General features: G+C 33.4%; 2 protein-coding genes across 3 annotated transcripts in view; one reads left to right on the forward strand and one right to left on the reverse strand.

Annotated features, from left to right (window-relative positions):
* Nadsyn (NAD synthetase) overlaps positions 1–13,416 on the forward strand; it is a 149,984-nt gene extending 136,568 nt beyond the window's left edge. For both annotated transcript variants that reach the window (XM_089089881.1, XM_089089882.1), the window contains exon 16: positions 13,231–13,416. In XM_089089881.1, the coding sequence (XP_088946007.1) occupies positions 13,231–13,253 (23 nt within the window). In that variant the 3' untranslated portion in view covers positions 13,254–13,416. The remainder of the gene's footprint in view (positions 1–13,230) is intronic.
* A 79-nt stretch (positions 13,417–13,495) lies between these two features.
* Positions 13,496–20,605, reverse strand: part of LOC148952446 (chitinase domain-containing protein 1-like) — a 47,894-nt gene continuing 40,784 nt past the window's right edge. Inside the window, exon 7 of the mRNA XM_089089884.1 lies at positions 13,496–13,950. Coding sequence (XP_088946010.1) covers positions 13,586–13,950 — 365 coding nt within the window. The 3' untranslated portion in view covers positions 13,496–13,585. The remainder of the gene's footprint in view (positions 13,951–20,605) is intronic.

Raw genomic sequence — 20,605 nt, forward strand, 5'->3', positions numbered from 1 at the left:
TCTTTAAGAACAAAATCAGTGAGCTCTGAGCAGGCAAGCTTTCAAAGTGAAGGACTGTTCTTCCTCAGTAAACATAGGTCGATACTGTGGTTCTTTTTTTTATTAATATGCCCCGCTATCTGAAAAAAAGAAAAAAAGATGCCGTATATGCAGAATATCGCGGTTTAAGCCACTTTTTTTGATTTTAAAGCCAATATATTTCCCTTGCTGTTCAAGCTAAGAGACGGTAAGTTTATTACATAGGGGTTTCAGATACGGTGGTTCTAATAGTGTACTTCATGTTTTGATATGACTCGTTTTTTTTTAGTTATGAGGTATTTTATTTTTTACTAAGGGACGTGGTCGTCTCTTACTAGGTTGCTAGCTATCGCTACAACCCGGATGTTGTTTTCGTTGGTAAGAATATGTCCGGGCCACATCATAGTTATACCTGTCGATAAAAATCAGAATCCATGAATGGTATGTGTTTTTTCGTGATTTTAATGTCATATTTGTACTATATAGTTAAAAGATTGGCCTTAGAAGCTTGTATCAACAATATATTGTTCTCAACTATGGCTTAGTAATACTGCGTCTTCGTATCTTTTGCCAGATTCATGCTGCGGATGAAAAAAACTGCTATTCCAAGCTTCCATCTATGGTATTTTCAAAAAGTATGCCTTAAATTTATTTGTGACTGGTCAGTCACCAAATTTTGTGCCTGAAAGTTAAGCTATGTTCAACGCTACTCCTACTAGTCCATTTGGTGGTAAAGATCACCATCTAGTAGTGTCTAGTGTTAATTTAAAGCTGGTATTTACGAAGGGTAGCCACTTTCCGGAAGGCTATTATTATTTTTTTTATTTATTTTTTAACCCACACTATACAGAGGTACAATACGTGGAGTATCACGGGGAAAAACACAAAAAATGCGACACAAGACAATATATAAATCAAAAATTACCAAATTAAATTTTAAAAAATAATAATTTAAAAGAAACGACAGCAAAAAAAAAAAAAATAACGTGAAAGGAGGGGGAAAAGAGGAAAAAAAAAACAAAAAAAAAACTGACAAATTGCAAAATCTAATAAGCAGGCATTAATATTATAATTATTGGATTTTTAATCACACTTTACAAATCTAAATTGTAGAATGACCAAACAGAGAAAAACAACTAAACAAATAAAAGAAAAATAACTTAGGACTGAAAAAACCTGATAAGGTGATGGTGCGGAGAAAAACGGATACAAGCAGTATTTGAAAGTTTTCTGTGTAGTGCTTCCAGTTTTTCAGTAATATTAGGAACAAGAAATTTATTAATAATTACCCAGTTTTTGGTCCAAGGTGGAAGAAACAATAAAAATTTACAAAATCTAAAATAATTAATCCGGATTCTTTTTAACTCAGTTTTCTTCAGAAGGAGGAAAATTCCAGAAGCAAAAAGAATTGAATGGTCACAAAAAGTTGAGTAGAGCTTGGCTAACGCGAGTTTATTATATTTACCACTATTGGCAACAATCTTAGCATATCCTAATTTAATTTTCATATTAATATCTGAGACTGTGCGCTGGCGCAAGCTTGGAAGACTATTAGTAATAGAAATACCGAGCCATCAAAGAGAATCTACGAGAGGGATAGTAAAGCCACTACAGCAAAGGGAAGTACTAGAAATATTATTAAAAGAAAGAAATTTACATTTATCTACATTAAGAGAAAGGCCTATGTCTGAAAAAGAAGAAGCAACACGAGAAACCATGTTAGATAAACCAGTTTTAGTACGGCTTATAAGAAGCAGATCATCAGCGTAAGCCAGGTAGGAAACATTCAGAAAAACCGGAGAGATAGGTAGCCGAAATCTTTGCCAGAACTCCTGAAATACACAAATTAAAAAGGGTCGGAGATAAAACTCCACCTTGCCTTAAACCTCTTTTCAATTTAATATTAGATGCAGGCAGAGATTTCAGCCGAAGAAAAGAATTAGAGTACCAGTACCAAAGAAGCAAAATAACCGATAGATTGACACCGCAACCACGAAGAGCAGAAAAAAGCTGACTATGAAATACAGTTTCCAAAGCTTTTGATAGATCTAAAGTACAAAAAAATATACTCCTTCCCTTAGAAGAATTTTCAAGGAGCAAAGATGATAATACACGATGTGCGTGTTGACAACCTACTCCGGGCTTAAATCCAAACTGGTTATCTCTCTCAAGCATATTATTAGTCACAAAAGGTATTAAAACATGCTCAAGAACTTTACTAAAAGTGAAAGAGACAGTAATAGGTCGGTAAGAAGAGCAAATAAAAGGAGAATTCCCCTTCTTTAAAATTGAAGAGACAGTACCACACAAAAAACTCTCCGGTACACTAGAAGTACAAATACACATCTGGAGAAGTAGGTGTATATGGTTAATAAGGGGGAGCCATCTAATAAAAGGTGAAATCTAGATATACCATCATTATCAACATTATCTGATTTAAGTTTCTTAATTGCTTCAATTACAGATGAAAGAGAAATAGGAACACAGAGACGCTGAGATAGAGGGGTACTAAAAATAGCAGAAAGAGAATGAGAATACAAAGAATGCACACGGTAATTAACATTAGAAAAAATAGACGAGTAAGGGTCATGCCTAGCAGATGCAGAAAGACAATCACTATTTGGTACATCACTTCTAATCGACTCAGAATTAATAACTTTTCGCCATTCTCTCTTTGACACTGGAAAATCCATACCACGATAACGCATAGACTTAAGATATTTTTCATATTCCCTGCGGGTCTTACGCTTAAGGTCAGAAACAATACCACAGGGCGGTCTATCACATTCATTCCAAACTTTTAACCAAAACTTAGCTGTATTTTTCAAAGTTTTTAAATTAGGATCTAAAGACCAAATAGGTTTTTGCGTACCACGTCTAACACGTTGCAGCGGCACTGCAACTGCCTCGGCATCTTTTAAACATTTAATTATTTGATTATAATAGCAATCCAGGTCCTTTTTGCAAGTCCCTTGTATAGAGCTCTGAAGCAGATGATAGGGAACTTGTATAGCAGACAGCAGCCTTGTTAGTGTAAACGCATAAAGAGAAACATCAGCTTTCTTCCAATTACTTTTTTCAAAGCATTTTGAAGACTGGGGTACTTTGCAGAAACTTGCAGGGTTTAAATTCAGCGTAAGAGTAAGTGAGATAGGGAGATGGTCTAAGTCTTGTTCTTCAGCATGTACAAGCACTATTGATGTAATAATACTAGGTGAGCAAATAATGTGCCTGAATGGTTACTGCCTGAATGGTGAATATAAGAATACGGATGAGTTTTGGGTATAAAATGATAAGATGGAAGGCATTCCAACAACAAATCACATCTCACTGATGAGTTATTTATATCCGTATTGAGGTCACCAAAGATCATATAATCTAGAGAAATAGAAAGAATTTTTTCCACTAGAAACTTCAACATATTACAGGCTTTAGAAAATCTAGCCATCGATCTAGAGGAACGGTCATCATAAGGCATATAATAATTAATGAAAACTATAGTGCCCATACGAACAGCCCAAAAAAAACTCATCCGAGTAAAAAATCACCGGCGAAACCAAATGAGGATTGTGCTTAAAAATACAAGCTAGTCCGCCGGATGGCCGGCCTCTTGTGGCTCTGGCAATAGTAAAAAACACATCATGATGAAGGCTACGACGCAAAACGTTAATACTAGAGTCTGTAAGAAGATGCTCCTGTAAACAAACCAAATCAAAATCATAGTAGAACTCATCAATAACGAAATCCTTATCCTTTGTACCATTAATATTAAACGATATTATTGAAAACTCCAAAGTCATTGCAAAAAGTGGGAGCGCGACATTATTTCCTTAGATATAGGGCAGGACAAGCTATAAGAAGTATGATTTTTACCACAGTTAGCACACTTGGGAGCAACACTACAAGGACTTTCCTTAGTAGAAAGATGTGGCCCAGCACATCTGGCACATTTCGGGACATTGCTGGTGCAAGCACTTTGAAAGTGATCGTATGATCGGCATTTGAAGCAGCATTTAGGTATTTCTTTAAATAAGTGAATTCGAAAAAATTCATATCCCACTTTAATTCCTTCTTTGAAATAAGCAGACTGAGTGAAGGAGTCTTCAAATTCAAGCTTGACTGAAATAGTCTGGCCCAGTCGATTTGCACTTATTATACCTTGCAGTCTTTTAATAACTGAAAGGTCAACATCAACTGGGAAACCTCTTAGAATCCCAAAATAGCGCTTGGATCGTACTTTAACTGTTGCTCCGGTAATAAAGTTCTGAACGGATGTACAAAAATCTTCAGTTGCAGATTTATCAATATTGATATACCATCTGTCTTTAACAGGTTTCACACTACAAACTAATTCATGCCCAGCTATTTGATCGAGAACAGATTTGCGTTTAATCGGATCAGACAGATCTGAAGGCACTTTAGAAACAATAACTGTCGTATGAGTGGTAGGTTTCGGAAGTTGAGGAAAATTCAACTGATAATTGTCAAGTTTCCCTGACATTTCAACAACCACTTGTTGTAGCTCATTAAACTTAGAGAGTAAAGAAGTATAAGCATTTGCAGGGAGACATGGCACCTCTGTAGGTCGCTTTATCACAAACGTACGTGCAAAAGTGTCGCTACTGTCAAGAGATCTTAACAGAGAAATAATGTCACTAAAATGATTAGAAGGTGCATTGTTCCCCTTACGTACTGGGCAATCCAATTCAGATGCACTTATTTGCCAGAGTAAACTTTTAGCTTCTTTGATTATATTCACGTCAAAAAACTCCATACCATGTCTTTTAATAATATCCTCCTCAATTCCGCTTAGCAAATTGCTTTGAATAAAATTCAGAACAGGAGAATATACAAGTTAAGGCATTTCATCAGAGCTTTTCATGGCTATCGCACTCACCACAAATTAAAAAGTCTCAATATTAATTCAGAAAAAAATACTGAGTTAATAAATATCAAAATATAGGTCAAACTAAAAACACAGTAGATTACATTTTATAATCCTCTTAAAGTTAATCCTCTTAACTCAGGTCATCAACTAATTTGGAATAAATTATGACCTCACCAAAATAAATCCAGACAGGAATAATATCCAATTCAATTTTGATGTTACCTCACTGAACTCTGAAACGAAACTGATGTTGGTTATGATAAACTGATGTTGGTTTCATAGTTTGAAACTATGATGTTGGTACAATCCAGAAGGAGAATTTGAGAGATGTAGAAATGTGACAATGAAGAATTAGGATGGAATAATTTCCGGAATATTGTTTGTAAAGCTACTGATGGTGTCTTAGGGAAGAAAAATAAGAACTCAGCTAGGAATAATAGAGACCATGCTTTATGTTTAATAGACGAAGAGGGGCTCCTACAAGAACTATTTTAGTGATAGATCAGGCAAAAATTTACACCCTTAAGTCGAACTATATTTAACTCAAGAAATTACGAGCCAGGTAGATGCTTGGTACTGTATTCCCACGTAACTTTGATATTGCCGATAAATTTGACTATACAAGCCCGGTCTTAAGTTAAAAGCAAACTCCAAAATTATCATACTATGTCTTTTTCATACATATCTATACCAGTTTAAGAACAAGTTCTTTTTAAGTAAGTTTCCAAAAATGCGAACTTATTACACCTAGCACTGTTTCTACAATAGCCTTTTAAAAATTATAATCCATAATTGAAACCAATGGTGATCTTGAAGAAGAAGCTGACGATGGTAAGATTTTCACTTCAAAAATCAAATTATAGCATTTAATAACCCGTTATCTGAACATGACTGGATGAAAAAGCCCCGAGTATTTAGCAAAAATGTCCTTTGCCTACTTCAAGTTGCAAGTTAGATCAAGTAAACAAACTTTTGAGTTAATCCAAACTTACAGGTTATTCGCAATAACCACTGTTTGCTGACCTAGACATAAAATTACCGGACCTAAGGGAGAGGTGACTGGCCCCCCATCTTTGTTTGGGTTCAGTTTTAACTTATATTTATTACAAATTTGTCGAGAAAAAAAAGATCTTCCCAAATTTAGCCAACGAAACCAAAAGTGTTTATGGAAAATATCCAAAAACACTTTTGTGTGCTCCAGTGATGGAACCAGGGGGAAAAGTTGACTATCAGTGTGTGTTGGCTGCAGTTTACCTTTGTACAATTTTACTTATATTTATACAAATCTGTTAGAAAAAAAGCGCATAAATATAGAACTTTTATGAGGTTTATTACCAAACCCAAAAACAGCAAATGGACTAGTAGATTATTATAATTTTAGTAAACTGAAATGGGACCGATATCCATTTATTTATTTATTTCTTTGCAATTTTTAGAAAATCAATCGATAAAAAAGATGACAAATTTAGACAACGAAACAAAAATGTTTTTTTGTAAAATATACAAAAACATTTTTTGTGCACCACTAGCAGAACCAGTGGAAAAGTTGACTGCCACTGTGGTTCGGCTGCAGTTTACTTCTGTACAATTTTAATTATATTTATACAAACCTATTGGAAAAAAGAAGAGCAGAAATAGAGAACTTCTTTGAGGTTTATCCCAAAACCCAAAAACAACAAACGGACTAGTAGATTATTACATTAGCTGTAAACAAAGGCGGGACCGATATCCATTTATTTACTTATTTTGTTTTATTTATTTCTTTTCAATTTAGACAATTTCTAAGTGAGGTTTGTTTATTTACCAACTGACAATTCTACCGCCGACCGAAGCCTTAGAAGCGTAGTTCAATGCAGTCGAGCCTTTAGCAATGAGCATTCTTATTGGACCATACAGCGTAAAAGCCTAAGATTAACCCTCTAAAAACAAGCTACGCGGAAGCTGCGTGGCTCACATCTTGCAAATTTGCGGACGTTATTACTACGTCGAACTTATTTTCTTGTTGTTTGTATCAGAGGTAACGCTGTAGCGTTGGCTATAGTAAAGGCCATCGGCTCCAATGTTTAACTATTTATTTATTATTTATTTTTTTTCCAGTGGCACTTCATACGGAAGGGGTCGTCGTAGAAACTTCAAAGGGGGCTCCTTCGATTGGAAATCAAGAGTTCTAGTGCCCGTTTTAATAGTCGAAAGTGATTGGAGGGCCACACGCCCCCCCCCACGCCCATCTGTTCCACCCACACATCCAATCCAAAGTTTGGGATAGCCATTTTGTTTGGAGTAGTTTATTGCCAGATAGAAAATATGTTTTTGAGAAGGACACTCAGTCACATTCCTCAGGGAAAGAGTTTTAAGTTATGGCCTGGGGGCATATAAGGTTTTATAGAAAGCGCTGTCGTAAAAACTTCAAACAAAGCTCATTCGATTGGAAATTCGAAGATCTAGTGCTATCTTTAATAATTGAAAGTCGTTTGAGGACACCTAGCCGCCCCCCAGGCCCCGCCGTCCCCCCAACCCCTCCCCGACAAGTTTTGTTATAGCACTTGTGGTCAGGGGCGGCTATTTGATGTGCAGCTCAAACATATTTTTTTTAGGAGGTGAATCCCCCAAAACCCTCAGGGCAAGGGTTTTAGAAACAACAGAAAGCAGTCATTATAAAAGTGTCGCTTTAAGATTCAAAAGCAAACTTCTATAGTCTGGATCTGAAGTTTCATGTAAATTTAACTGCATTGTACATGAAGAAGCATTGGAAATTTCTTTTTTCTGAATGATCAATGAAATAACTAAGCGGTTTTTTTTGTTTTTTTTTTCAAATTCACAGCGGAACGTTTCAAGAGCATTACTAGTGATGATCTATTTTTCTAGTTTTAGTCGTAAATATTTTATCCTGCTTTTTTATAGTTCAGTTTCAATCAAATTCCGGGCACACAAAATATCTTAAAATTTTATATAAGATTTTTTAGCTGTTTGCTCATTAAGCAAATAATATTCCAGTAAACAAAGAAAAATGTGAAAGTAATATATAAGATGGCGTTGAGCTCGGTCACAATATTTTTGTTTCTGTTTGACAATAGCTTATGCTAGGTTTGGATGCATAGTATTCCTATAAGGTTGTCCTTAAAGGGCTGAAGATTTTTATCGTGAAAAATTACTAATATAAGATTTACATGATGAACTGTGCAGTTTTCAGTATAATTGAGTAATACTTGACAGAAATAGTAGAACGAATTAGATAATTCCGTATAAATTCCTTCAGTAGATTTACTTTATTACTTGTGGTCGAACATTTTAAAATCTTTTTTTCAAATTGGAAATCCCTCTAAAAGAGCCTACCTTTAGATTCTTCGGTGATCCGTGCACGTTTCTAAAGTTATCAAATTACATCAGACCGTGAACAGCTAGCAGTTTTTAATGCACTGGGAAGTAGTGTTGATCAGGCGGCCACCCCTTGAGATGTTCTCTGAGATCTTCGAATTTCAGTCCTGAGTTTCAGGTATAGGCAAGCGTATATAGAATATATGTTATTATTAGTATCTTGGGATTTTTCGCAAATGAATCTTGGGACATTGTTAAAGTCTTAGTGGCAACACTGGTTTTGATTAAAAGTGACTCAAAACTTTAAACGGTGTTACGCCCTGGAAGTAGACCTTAAATCATGTTTTTTCATGGTTTTTGTAGTATATTAATGTGTAAATAGTTTATTTTCTAATTGTATTTAGTTAACAAGACAGTGTTGGTAGCTCACAAGTTTCATGGGGTTAAACAGAATGCCGGGTGAGATGATTGATCACCCGAAAAGAACATTCTCCGGAAATAAATTTGACAAAAATCAGGGACGGTATATTTTATTTTGTAGAACACCTCAAGTATTTACGTACATCTTTCCGTTTAGTGGGAGTACCACAAGCTGGCTAGTGAGAGATTATGCTGAATTTTTTTTTTATCCCAGAACTTTCTGAAACACTTTACCTATAGGAAATTTAATCCTTTCTGGTTTCTTAGTGTAATTTTTCGAACATGGCTGGGGTAACTGAGAAATAATTATGTTACTCGAAAGCAATTTTAAATGGGAGAAGAAAAACTGAAAGATGCGTTTAGATTTTTTTTTTTCTTAAATTAAGATCCCGTTGATTCTAAAAATGTTTTATTATAGGCATCCAGGGTAGCAAACTCTGATAGCACAAGTTCCATTTTCGAAATATTTTTGGGGTAGAAAAATCTGATATGAAGCATTTGGGGAACAACATAAACCTTAACACTTCTTGAGAGAAATCAGATGGGAGAAAAAGATTTAAGGTAATGGTATGATTACTGACACCTGAAACCATGGTTTTGACTTTAAATAAACATTGCTTGACTTCAAGTCTATTTAATATCAAGACCCATTAAAAGATGAGCTTACTGGTGATTTCAAAAATGTATGATTTCAAAAATGTATTATCACTATATAAGCAATATTGCCATATAATTTTTAACTGTCCCTAGTAAATATCTTCAGTGAATTACCTACCGCCTGCCCCTCCCCCTTTAGAAAGACAAGTAGACTACCAATAATTTATCGATAACTGACAATAAAAATGCCGATAAGATGGTGTCTGTTAAAACGGTAAAATGCAGTACATTAGACATGCCATATAACATCTTTTGAATTCCAACAGCTGCCACCAGGAGCGTCCCGAGTCTTATTTTATTGGAGGGGCGATCTTCGTAAATTTTACCGAATCGATACCTGATTTATGCCGAATTTTCTGTAAAAATAAAGAATTTTGCTAAATTTAGGCCGATTTTGCAAAATTTCTACTCAAATTTTTGCGTCTTTCATACCGAATGCCAAACAATTTGAGGGAGGGCACCCTTCCCCCAAAAATTTGGGGGGGGGATATATGCCGATACCATTGGAAATCGGCAGATCATAATAGAGAACTGATGATTGAAACCGTAGCTATTGCTGGATACTATGATACTAAGTGAAAACACTAGGCTGGTTTGTTCTCCTGTATTGAACTCAGTGACTTGAAAGCCTTTAAATCCCGCGTGTCAGCATGGGCTCCTTTTTCAAAATAGGAAAATCCCATTTTTTTCAAAAATTTCAAAAATTTTTGAAATTTTGTATAACTTTTTGCTTATAAGTTATGTTTTCCTAATTGAAATTTAGTAGATATGGGAATAATAATTCTTCACTGTAGTATGTAGGCTTGTTTTAACTGTTATTCTAGATTACTCAAATTGCAGTATTTTGCAAAAAAAGAGCTTTGTTTGATATTTAAGTAACTGTTTTTGTTTTCGCTTCTTACTTTTTACGCTTCTTTACTGTCATTTTATTTTTCCATTTATTATTGCTATTCTTTCAAAATAGTTGTATGTGTTTCTGACAGGTTCTTTGGCTAGTATGACAATCAAGTGAAAAAATTTAGAAAATTCATAAATGTATTATAAAACCCTATCAGATGGTGAACTGAATTCATAAAATTTTTTTCAAAAATCCCGCGTGTCAGCATGGGCTCCTTCAAAATTTCTGAAGGGGAAGGTGGGATAGAAAACCTAAATGTCTGCTTAGGGCCAAATTTCTTACCGAGAAGGGAAAGGGGCCTCGTTTGAATCAGTTAATCCTTAAAAGGAATTGTATGGGAGAGTAGCATAAATAATATTTAAGATAAGAAGAAATTATTTAGATTAGGTCCGTCTTTTGAATTCGGGTTGGGATTGCTTTCCTTCTTCCTTTCTGTTCTTCCTATCTTTCTTATTTTCCTTCCTAATGAATTAGTCTGTCCTATCTTATCATGGGCTAGTCCAAGCTACCAGTAATATTTTTTTTCGTGTGGTTGGAAATTGTTTTGTTATCATTGTTACCAAACACTTAGTATTAAATTAGTTTCAAAGGTATAAAAAAAAAACTTTCAAAAACAGCTGTGTTCACGTGCCAAAATGTCGTCATTTTTGCAATTGGTGCCAGTTTTTTTTTTTTTTTTACCTTGCCATTTTATAATAAATTTTTAAACATTTTTTTTTTTCCGTATAGGAAATATTTTATTAACGTTTTTAACAAAAATTTATTATTAAAGTAGCTTAAAAGGGATAAAAAAAGTTATTAAGAAAAAAGCAATATTCTTGTACCAAAAGCTAGATGGTGTTGTTTTCTTCTATCAATTTTAGTTGTGTTTACATTTTTTGACTGCTAGTTTCTTTTTTTTTTATACATGTATGTTTTTTTATAAATGGACTTAAAATTTTTTCAACGTTCTTGTATATTTATAAGGATATTTTGAGATAGTCCTGAAACGATCTTCTAATAATTATAAACGATCGGCTCTTTAATCCCAAAAATGTGTATCTGCAGTTATTCAAAATTTTTACAGGAAAGCCTTGACATTTTTTTTTCGGAAACGCCGGACCTAACGCCCTTGGAAAGAAGTGAAAATGAATTGTACTTTCCGATCAGTTTTTCATGATGACTCATCTGTAGCTTTTTTCTAGTATTTTTAAGTTTGATGAGATTCTTGGGAAAATAGAATTTTTCTGTATATACAGTGTTTTTAAACTGCGCTTTAGTAATTTTTGTACAGCTGCACTGCTCGTTAAATTTTGTGAGTCTTCCCTGCCTGCTATTAAGTATAAAAGCCTGTGAAAATAATATGTTTTAAATGTTGGGGATATGCCCTCCATCCTTCTCATGAGAAGCTATTCCCCCCTCTTTACGCAAGATCAATCAATCCATTGCCCAACGCTGTCAGGTTCTGACATTGTGCACTATCAAGGTTACTTCCCTACACAATTATCTTGAAGATTGAGGCATTTTTCATATCTGTGAACAAGCTTTGTTGTATATTCTTCATAAAATGTACCTGCCAGAGATTTGATACGAGTTGTGACGGTTCCTCGTGAGTATTGGAGTTTTACCTCAAGCCACTTCAGCAATTCAGGGAAAAGAAGGAAATGGATCGCCGTTAAATAAGGACTATGTTTTTCAAAATTGCACAAAAATTGATTACTCATGTAGCTCAGCTACTTCTTGAGCAAATTAAATGGGCCACTTTTAACAAGGAACATGATGGAGTGGCTGGCAGGTGCGATGTCAAATGAGAGCCATGCAAATGGGGATTTTGGTTTTGAGAAAATTGAAAATAGCAAATAAGCCAACATGATTGCAATTATGATCCCTGATTTATGAAAATCTGAGAACAGCAAATACAGCCCAATAAGCTAACAAGTCTGTATTGATTATATTAAACTATATAACTCATTCTCTAATTTATCGAGAAATCGGAAACTGTCCATGGGAACACTAGACTTCTGGATAAAGTTCAGATGGTAAACATAGGAGAAAGGTAGAAATTAGAAGGTATTATAACCTACATTTAATTCATTTTCCTTCAACTTGTTCGGATTTATTGAATTCAACGCTGTTACTGCAATTTTCATTTCTGTTGTCTTCCTACGGTTTCATTTTTCTAAAAAAAATATCGATTCACTTTCCAGAGGGGTTGTAAAGGCTAAGGAAACCTTAAAATATGTGCACTGCAATAAATACTGCAAAACAAGTGAAAATAAAAATCTGGTCGCAACCTATTGCGGCGCAGTCACGGCCAATCGTTTCCAAAACTATTAACCGAAGACAGTTTTACCATATATGGTTCTATTATATATATGTATATATATGTATATATATATATATATATATATATATATATATATATATATATATATACATATATATAATAGAACCATATATGGAACCATATATATGTATATATATATATATATATATATATATATATATATATACATATATATAATAGAACCATATATGGAACCATATATATGTATATATATGTATATATATATATATATATATATATATATATATATATATATATATATATATATATATATATATATATATATATATATATATATATATATATACATATATATACATATATATGGTTCCATATATGGTTCTATTATATATATGTATATATATATATATATATATATATATATATATATATATATATATATATAATAGAACCATATATGGAACCATATATATGTATATATATGTATATATATATATATATATATATATATATATATATATATATATATATATATATATATATATATATATATATATATATATATATATATATTCGTCTTATTCCCTCACATAATATCAAATTGATATATAACTAGATAATTGACTAATCGGTTTATAATTTCTTACTTCTATATTTAACCTATATGTAAGCAGGGGGGAGGGTCTCATCTCTAAGGAATGTCTAAACGAATGCTTTAAACCATAATGATGTTTCTTTATTTTTTAGGTGAACAAGCGGTTGTGGTTTGAGACTGATACAACTTTCAACTATGGATAGACGTGTTAAACTAGTTCAGTATCCACTTTGATTTTTAAAATTTCGATTGTACTGTCCTTCATTTTGATTTTCAGTGTTAGTTTTTATTCTTTCCGAGTAAATTTGCACCATATTTAAAGAATAGTGAATTAGATTAGTAAGACATAATTAATAATCTTAAGTATAAAAATATCATTCTAAACCATTATTTAACATAATAAAATGGTTGGAAAGAAAAAAAAATATCTAAATCTTAGTAAATCAACAATCAATTAAAAAAAATCAAAATAATTCATATAATTAAATCATAAAAATCACTGTGTAACTAAAACAAATCATAAAAATAATCTAATCCTTGACCCAATTCCCAAATTGAAATCCCTGTTCCTAATTCCTCAGCCAATTTCAGCCTCTGATCAATAGAAAACAAAGAAGGATAGAAAACGGTATGACGTCCGTTTGCATTATACTCAAAATAATGCTCTTCTTCTTCTTTGTTCCACTTCAGGCGAGACTTGGGGAATTTTTTCAATATGTCAATGTACTGGTTGCCAAGAATTGGTCCACCGCCTGTAGACGAGTAATCATTGCCATAAAAATTTAGTCCCAATAGTATCTTCGATCGGTGTGTTTCCGACGGGGCTAAAATTTCTACGCACTGTTTCACCCATTTTATTGGGCTGTTTGCTCCTGAAATGTATTTGAAAAATTTATTTCAGTCCGAAAGTCTCAAATAAAACAAATCCTTGGGAGGCCCAAAGAAAAAAAAATTCAATTTTTTATAAATAAACACAAATAAACCTCATACGAACCTCAAACTCATACTTACAGAACACATGCAGAACGAGGTCCATTCATCCCTTGTACTAGATGTTATGATAGAAAGAGTTTAGGAACCCTTCCCCCCACCCAAAGAGATCGTGTCATATGTAAACCACCAAAGAGTACAAAAAGGACACTCACTCGTATCTCCCAGCACGTTTAGTCAAGATCCGATTATCTCTTCTTGTAGATGTCTTAAAGACAAGAGATCCTAAACCTACTATTACGTCTACTCACACACAACTTTTTTGGATGAATTTTGGCTTCGATAAAAGAAGGTTTAAAAGATGAGAGGGAAGCACAAAACACTATTTATATAAGTTTCGAGCAGCACTATCACGAGTTTCCGCTGATTTTATGGGCAAACCCGCCTTAGAAACCGTAGGTATCTGAACACTTGTTTGTAGTAATTTTTGTTCGTTTTAAGTTTGACCTAACCTAGCCTAACCATACATAAATACACAATTATTGTTCACTTATAAAGATAGTACATATAGTACCGGGAGCCGTCCATATTTGAACTAAAATCAAGTTGCCATCAAGCCACTGCCCAATTGGAAACAAAGCCAAGACAGATAGTCTGAGTAAGAGGCAAAGCTGGCATAAGCCTTCTTCAGGATTGTATAAAAATGATGCCATCTTCACTTGTTGTTAGATATTGTCTATCATCCATCCATCCTAGGGCAGAAATAAGGTAGATAGTCATTGAACTAAGCGACCATCGATATTGTAGGTTTATTTATTTACCTATATTACGGTGAATGTCCGCAAATTCTATTTTCGACATAACACCTTTAAATTAGGTATTGTTTCCTTAGACCACATTGCCCTTCTGAGACGAACAAATAAACTTTCAAATGGTGATAAATCCATTTATTTAGACAGTGAAAAAATAGGTACAAAAGTCCAGATATTTTGATCACTTATACAGCGACCGTCTTCAGTAGAAATGTGATCGAAATATCTGGACTTTTGTACCTGTTTTTTTCACTTTCCTCCTTGGATTTAGTCACCGTTGCCAGTCAATTTTCTCAATTTAATGCAAGGTTTGATGGTGGGAGGTTAGGTTAGGTTTGGTTAGACGAGGTTAGATTGGTTTAGGTTAGCTTAAGTTAGGTTTTTAACCTATTTGTGATATTTAGAACTAAATTTAATCTAACCTAACATAATATAACCTAACTTAACTTTAACTTTTACCATCATAGGTTGCATAAAACTGAAAAAGCTGACTCGCAAAGCTAATTGAATCGAAGCAGAGAAAAAGGAATTTAGAACATTAACCGTAACATATATATCAGTATCTGTTATGGAACAATAATGAAAGGGAGTTAAATTGCATTGGGGACGAGTTTCATGGGGGTTCTTTGGAGGGTTTAGATTCATGCCCTTTATATTCAGCTTGTCTCTGGAATCTTAATGTTTCAAGAAGGTATTTTAAAACTTTTTCAGAGAAATAGAAATGTGCGTCACATATTATTTCTTTTATAATTTAAATATCGTAGGAAAATAACGAAAAAAACGCAATGAATAAGTCCTCTCATTATTTTCTAAGCGTAAATACTGTATTGGAGCCGTCCTTACTATTTACTATCGTGGGGGAAGTCAGAAGGAATAAAATCCCAAACAACGTCAAATCTTATTGCATTACTGATTTATCTATAATGCATAGGGAAAGTAAGGTTTGTGTTTAAATAACATCTCCAAAAGTTTGCACCAGTGGCATACAGCTTGAATTAGATATAGGAAGGTGTTTTTAAGTGTCTCTCATATTCCCAGCCTTAAAATTTTTTATCTATGAATTAAAGAGTTGTCAAGTTTACATAATCAAACTAATTCTCAATGCAAACTCATGAAGCTCATGAATTTGATGGGGGTTGAGTATACAACTGAACAATAATACTGACATTATTGTTCCATTTGTTATGGAACAATAATGAAGAAAAAATACAATTTTAAGTTTTTATCTATTTATCGATTCTATAGCTATATCTATATTTTTATCTAAACAGTCATTCCACAATCATCATCTCTGCTCGCAGTTTGGAGAATAAGGCAAAGGCGATGACCCTAGAACAAAATCAAATATTTCAAAGAGACTAATAAAAACAGAGAATTATTTATTTTTAGAAGAATTCTAACTTTACATATAAACCTTCCTTTTAGCGTAATTTAGATTTTTATATTAAATTACATAATTTTCTGGTTCTTCTTAGAGATTACCATCAATTTCAAATAGAAGTTGGAACTTGTGGAAAGGTTCACTGTTCACATAAAATCAAGTCGTCGTATCCGCAAAAATACAAAAATGGAAAAAATGACTGGATCGAAGGATGAGAGCTTTATATTCACTCAATTACTCATTATTCATATTTACCTGATTTACAAGATAAATCAGGCGTGAATTTTTGTCATTGGATGACAGAATATTTTCTTGAAAATAAAGTTGAACTTTTTGATAACTTAAGTTTCTGATCAGTTTCCAGTGATCTCGCTATATAAAAAGATGTATTTCTATCTGCCCAGTTCAAATATTTAAGCGTTACCACTGAACATGATCAGTGGGTACAAAAAATTTTGTACGAAATCTGACATGAAACACAGAAACGCTCGTTTTTCGGGGAAAACACGTATCTGTGCCGAGAGTAAACCTCACACACACCCTTCTAAAACCCCCCTAAAACCAAAGATCCTCTCCTTATCTTAGAGAATATTGATAGTCCATACAAAATCTAACTTTTTATGCATCCGATTCCTCTGACAGGAAAATTCTTCAGACATCTCTTCCATAACTTAGCCTTGTACTCTAGTGTATTTAACGTAAATAAAAAGTCGAAAATATTTACTCAAATCTGAAATTAAAAGGGGTAATGCCTAAAACGACGAAGACAATAAATAATCATAACGTCATATATGCCATCCGCCATATACATACGTGTGTAAATTTTTTTATCGAAGACAGTACCATAGTTTTGTCTGAAAATTGGCATAATAACATTTTCTGGTGTGAAAAAACGATTTAGGTAGGTCACGACTTTGATAAAATTCTTTCTCCCTCCCAGACCCCTTAATCTGTTTTTCACAAATCCAATGCTGGCTGAAATCAGCTGAACGGAGCCAACTGTCAGCTTTAACATTGATTAGGTATATTTGTTTAAGATTGATTATATCTGGTTATACCAACTATCAACCTGATATTCGACAGTTGGTACAATCATTACTATTTTTATTTTCTTATGTTTATTTCCGGTGTAAAAAATATTTAGATAGGTCAAGATTTGGGAAAATTTGTGTAGTTTTAAGTTAAGAAAACATCTTTCATATAAACGTCACATTCATATCCGTTTCGTAAGAATGCTTAGCGCAACAGATATCGCGTCGGACTTCTTATCCAAAAGTCGCGGGTTCAACTGTTATAACAGTCAAATTCCTCATCGGAATGTTTTTAATAGCTGAATATCTTTTATATGAATGACGTCACCCAATACTTGGAATAGTTATAATAAATCTTGGCCAAGACAAATGTCTGTGCTAAATATTTTTAATATCAAGTTTCAATTTGATTTGATAGTATAGAATAATCTGTCGGTATAGATGTGCAAAAACGTTTGCCAAATAAAATAAAGTGAAATTACAGTTCTTGAAAAACTATTTTTCATTTCACCAAACGAGGCTTAGTCCCCTGGTATTTCAAATAAGCAACCAAATTAATTTCTTTAGCCTTTATCTTACCCTGCTATAATAACTCAATCCCAGCCCCTAAAAACGCGAAAAGAAGAATGAAAAGAAATGAGATATAAAAATAAATCTTATAAGATATTCTACACCATATATCATACCTGTAATCTGGAATATAACATTCCATAATCCCTTCTTTCTTTTTATTTATCTTAATTTACCTTTGCCTGCTCAATTATAAACGCAGGGACAATTTTCCAGGGGGAAATTTTTCACGGGGAAATACACTGGACCCTGATTTTATGTCTAAAATTCACTTCAACGAGTTAAGCTGAGCCCCCTGGTACTTAGCATTACCCAAACAATGCATTGCTCTAATCAGCATACCGACTTTATTACCTAAATTAGAATGCATGAAATTAAAGGGAATTGTGATATTATAAAAAAGAGGCAATTGTAACCCCTATTAAAAGCTTACCTGGTCTAGCTGGGGAAGAGTAGTCATACGTCATAAGGGAAAAGAAATCAACATCGTCATAAGGGAAAAGAAAACTGACAATTCGAACGGAAATACTGAAATGAGCTACATTAAAGCAATATTTTTTTTTCATCTTTTTTTCTTCTTTTCTAGTGATCTTCACTTCTGTACAGATTTCTATTAGCTTTTTTCAAGAAATATTTTTAACTTCCTAGTAAGAATTTTTCTCAAGTTTTGTTTTGACATTTTCTTCAGAAAATTGTAATTGAGAAAATTAAGTTAGTTCAAATGCAAAATTTTAATTTAATATGTCATGGAACTATGATTTCAGTCAAGAAAAAGTCCCATTCTTTAAGAACAAAATCAGTGAGCTCTGAGCAGGCAAGCTTTCAAAGTGAAGGACTGTTCTTCCTCAGTAAACATAGGTCGATACTGTGGTTCTTTTTTTTATTAATATGCCCCGCTATCTGAAAAAATGAAAAAAAGATGCCGTATATGCAGAATATCGTGGTTGCAGCCACTTTTCTTGATTTTAAAGCCAGTATATTTTCCTTGTTGTTCAAACCAAGGGACGGTAAGCTTCCTATAGAGGGGTTTCAGACAAGGCGGTTCTAATAGTATACTTCTTGTTTTGATCTGACTCGTTTTTTTTTAGTTATGAGTTATTGTAGTTTTTACTAAGGGACGTGGTCGTCTCTTACTAGGTTGCTAGCTATCGCTACAACCCGGATGTTGTTTTCGTTGGTAAGAATATGTCCGGGCCACATCATAGTTATACCTGTCGATAAAAATCAGAATCCATGAATGGTATGTGTTTTTTCGTGATTTTAATGTCATATTTGTACTATATAGTTAAAAGATTGGCCTTAGAAGCTTGTATCAACAATATATTGTTCTCAACTATGGCTTAGTAATACTGCGTCTTCGTATCTTTTGCCAGATTCATGCTGCGGATGAAAAAAACTGCTATTCCAAGCTTCCATCTATGGTATTTTCAAAAAAGTATGCCTTAAATTTATTTGTGACTGGTCAGTCACCAAATTTTGTGCCTGAAAGTTAAGCTATGTTCAACGCTACTCCTACTAGTCCATTTGGTGGTAAAGATCACCATCTAGTAGTGTCTAGTGTTAATTTAAAGCTGGTATTTACGAAGGGTAGCCACTTTCCGGAAGGCTATTATTATTTTTTTTATTTATTTTTTAACCCACACTATACAGAGGTACAATACGTGGAGTATCACGGGGAAAAACACAAAAAATGCGACACAAGACAATATATAAATCAAAAATTACCAAATTACAGTGTAACACATAATAATTTAAAAGAAACGAGACAAAAAAAAAAAAAAAAAAATAACGTTAAAGGTGGGGTAAAAGAGGAAAAAAAAAACAAAAAAAAAACTGACAACTTTCAAAATATAAAAAGCAGGCATTAATATTATCATTATTGGTTTTTTAATCACTCTTTACAAATCTAAATTGTAGAATGACCAAACAGAGAAAAACAACAAAACAAATAAAAGAAAAATAACTTAGGACTGAAAAAACCTGATAAGGTGATGGTGCGGAGAAAAACGGATACAAGCAGTATTTGAAAGTTTTCTGTGTAGTGCTTCCAGTTTTTCAGTAATATTAGGAATAAGAAATTTATTAATAATTACCCGGTTTTTGGTCCAAGGTGGAAGATACAACAAAAATTTACAAAATCTAAAATAGTTAATCTGGATTCTTTTTAACTCAGTTTTCTTCAGAAGGAGAAAAATTCCAGAAGCAAAAAGAATTGAATGGTCACAAAAAGTTGAGTAGAGCTTGGCCAAGGTGAATTTATTATATTTACCTCTATTGGTAACAATCTTAGCATATCCTAATTGAATTTGCATATTAATTTATGAGACTGTGCGCTGGCGCAGACTTGGAAGACTATTAGTAATAGAAATACCGTGCCATCAAAGAGAATCTACGAGAGGGATAGTAAAGCCACTACAGTGAAGGGCAGTACGAGAAGTGTTATTAAAAGAAAGAAATTTACATTTATCTATATTAAGAGAAAGGCCTATGTCTGAAAAAGAAGAAGCAACACGAGAAACCATGTTAGATAAACCAGTTTTAGTACGACTTATAAGAAGCAGATCATCAGCATAAGCCAGGTAGGAAACATCAGAAAAACCGGAGAGATAGGTAGCCGAAATCTTTGCCAGAACACCTGAAATACACAAATTAAAAAGGGTCGGAGATAAAACTCCACCTTGCCTTAAACCTCTTTTCAATTTAATATTAGATGCAGGCAGAGATTTCAGCCGAAGAAAAGAATTAGAGTACCAGTACCGAAGAAGCAAAATAACCGATATATTGACACCGTAACCACGAAGAG

This window comes from Artemia sp. Qi Xiang Cuo, chromosome 5 (assembly GCF_049724085.1).
Source record: "Artemia sp. Qi Xiang Cuo chromosome 5, ASM4972408v1, whole genome shotgun sequence".
NCBI classification, from domain to species: Eukaryota; Metazoa; Arthropoda; class Branchiopoda; order Anostraca; family Artemiidae; genus Artemia; species Artemia sp. Qi Xiang Cuo.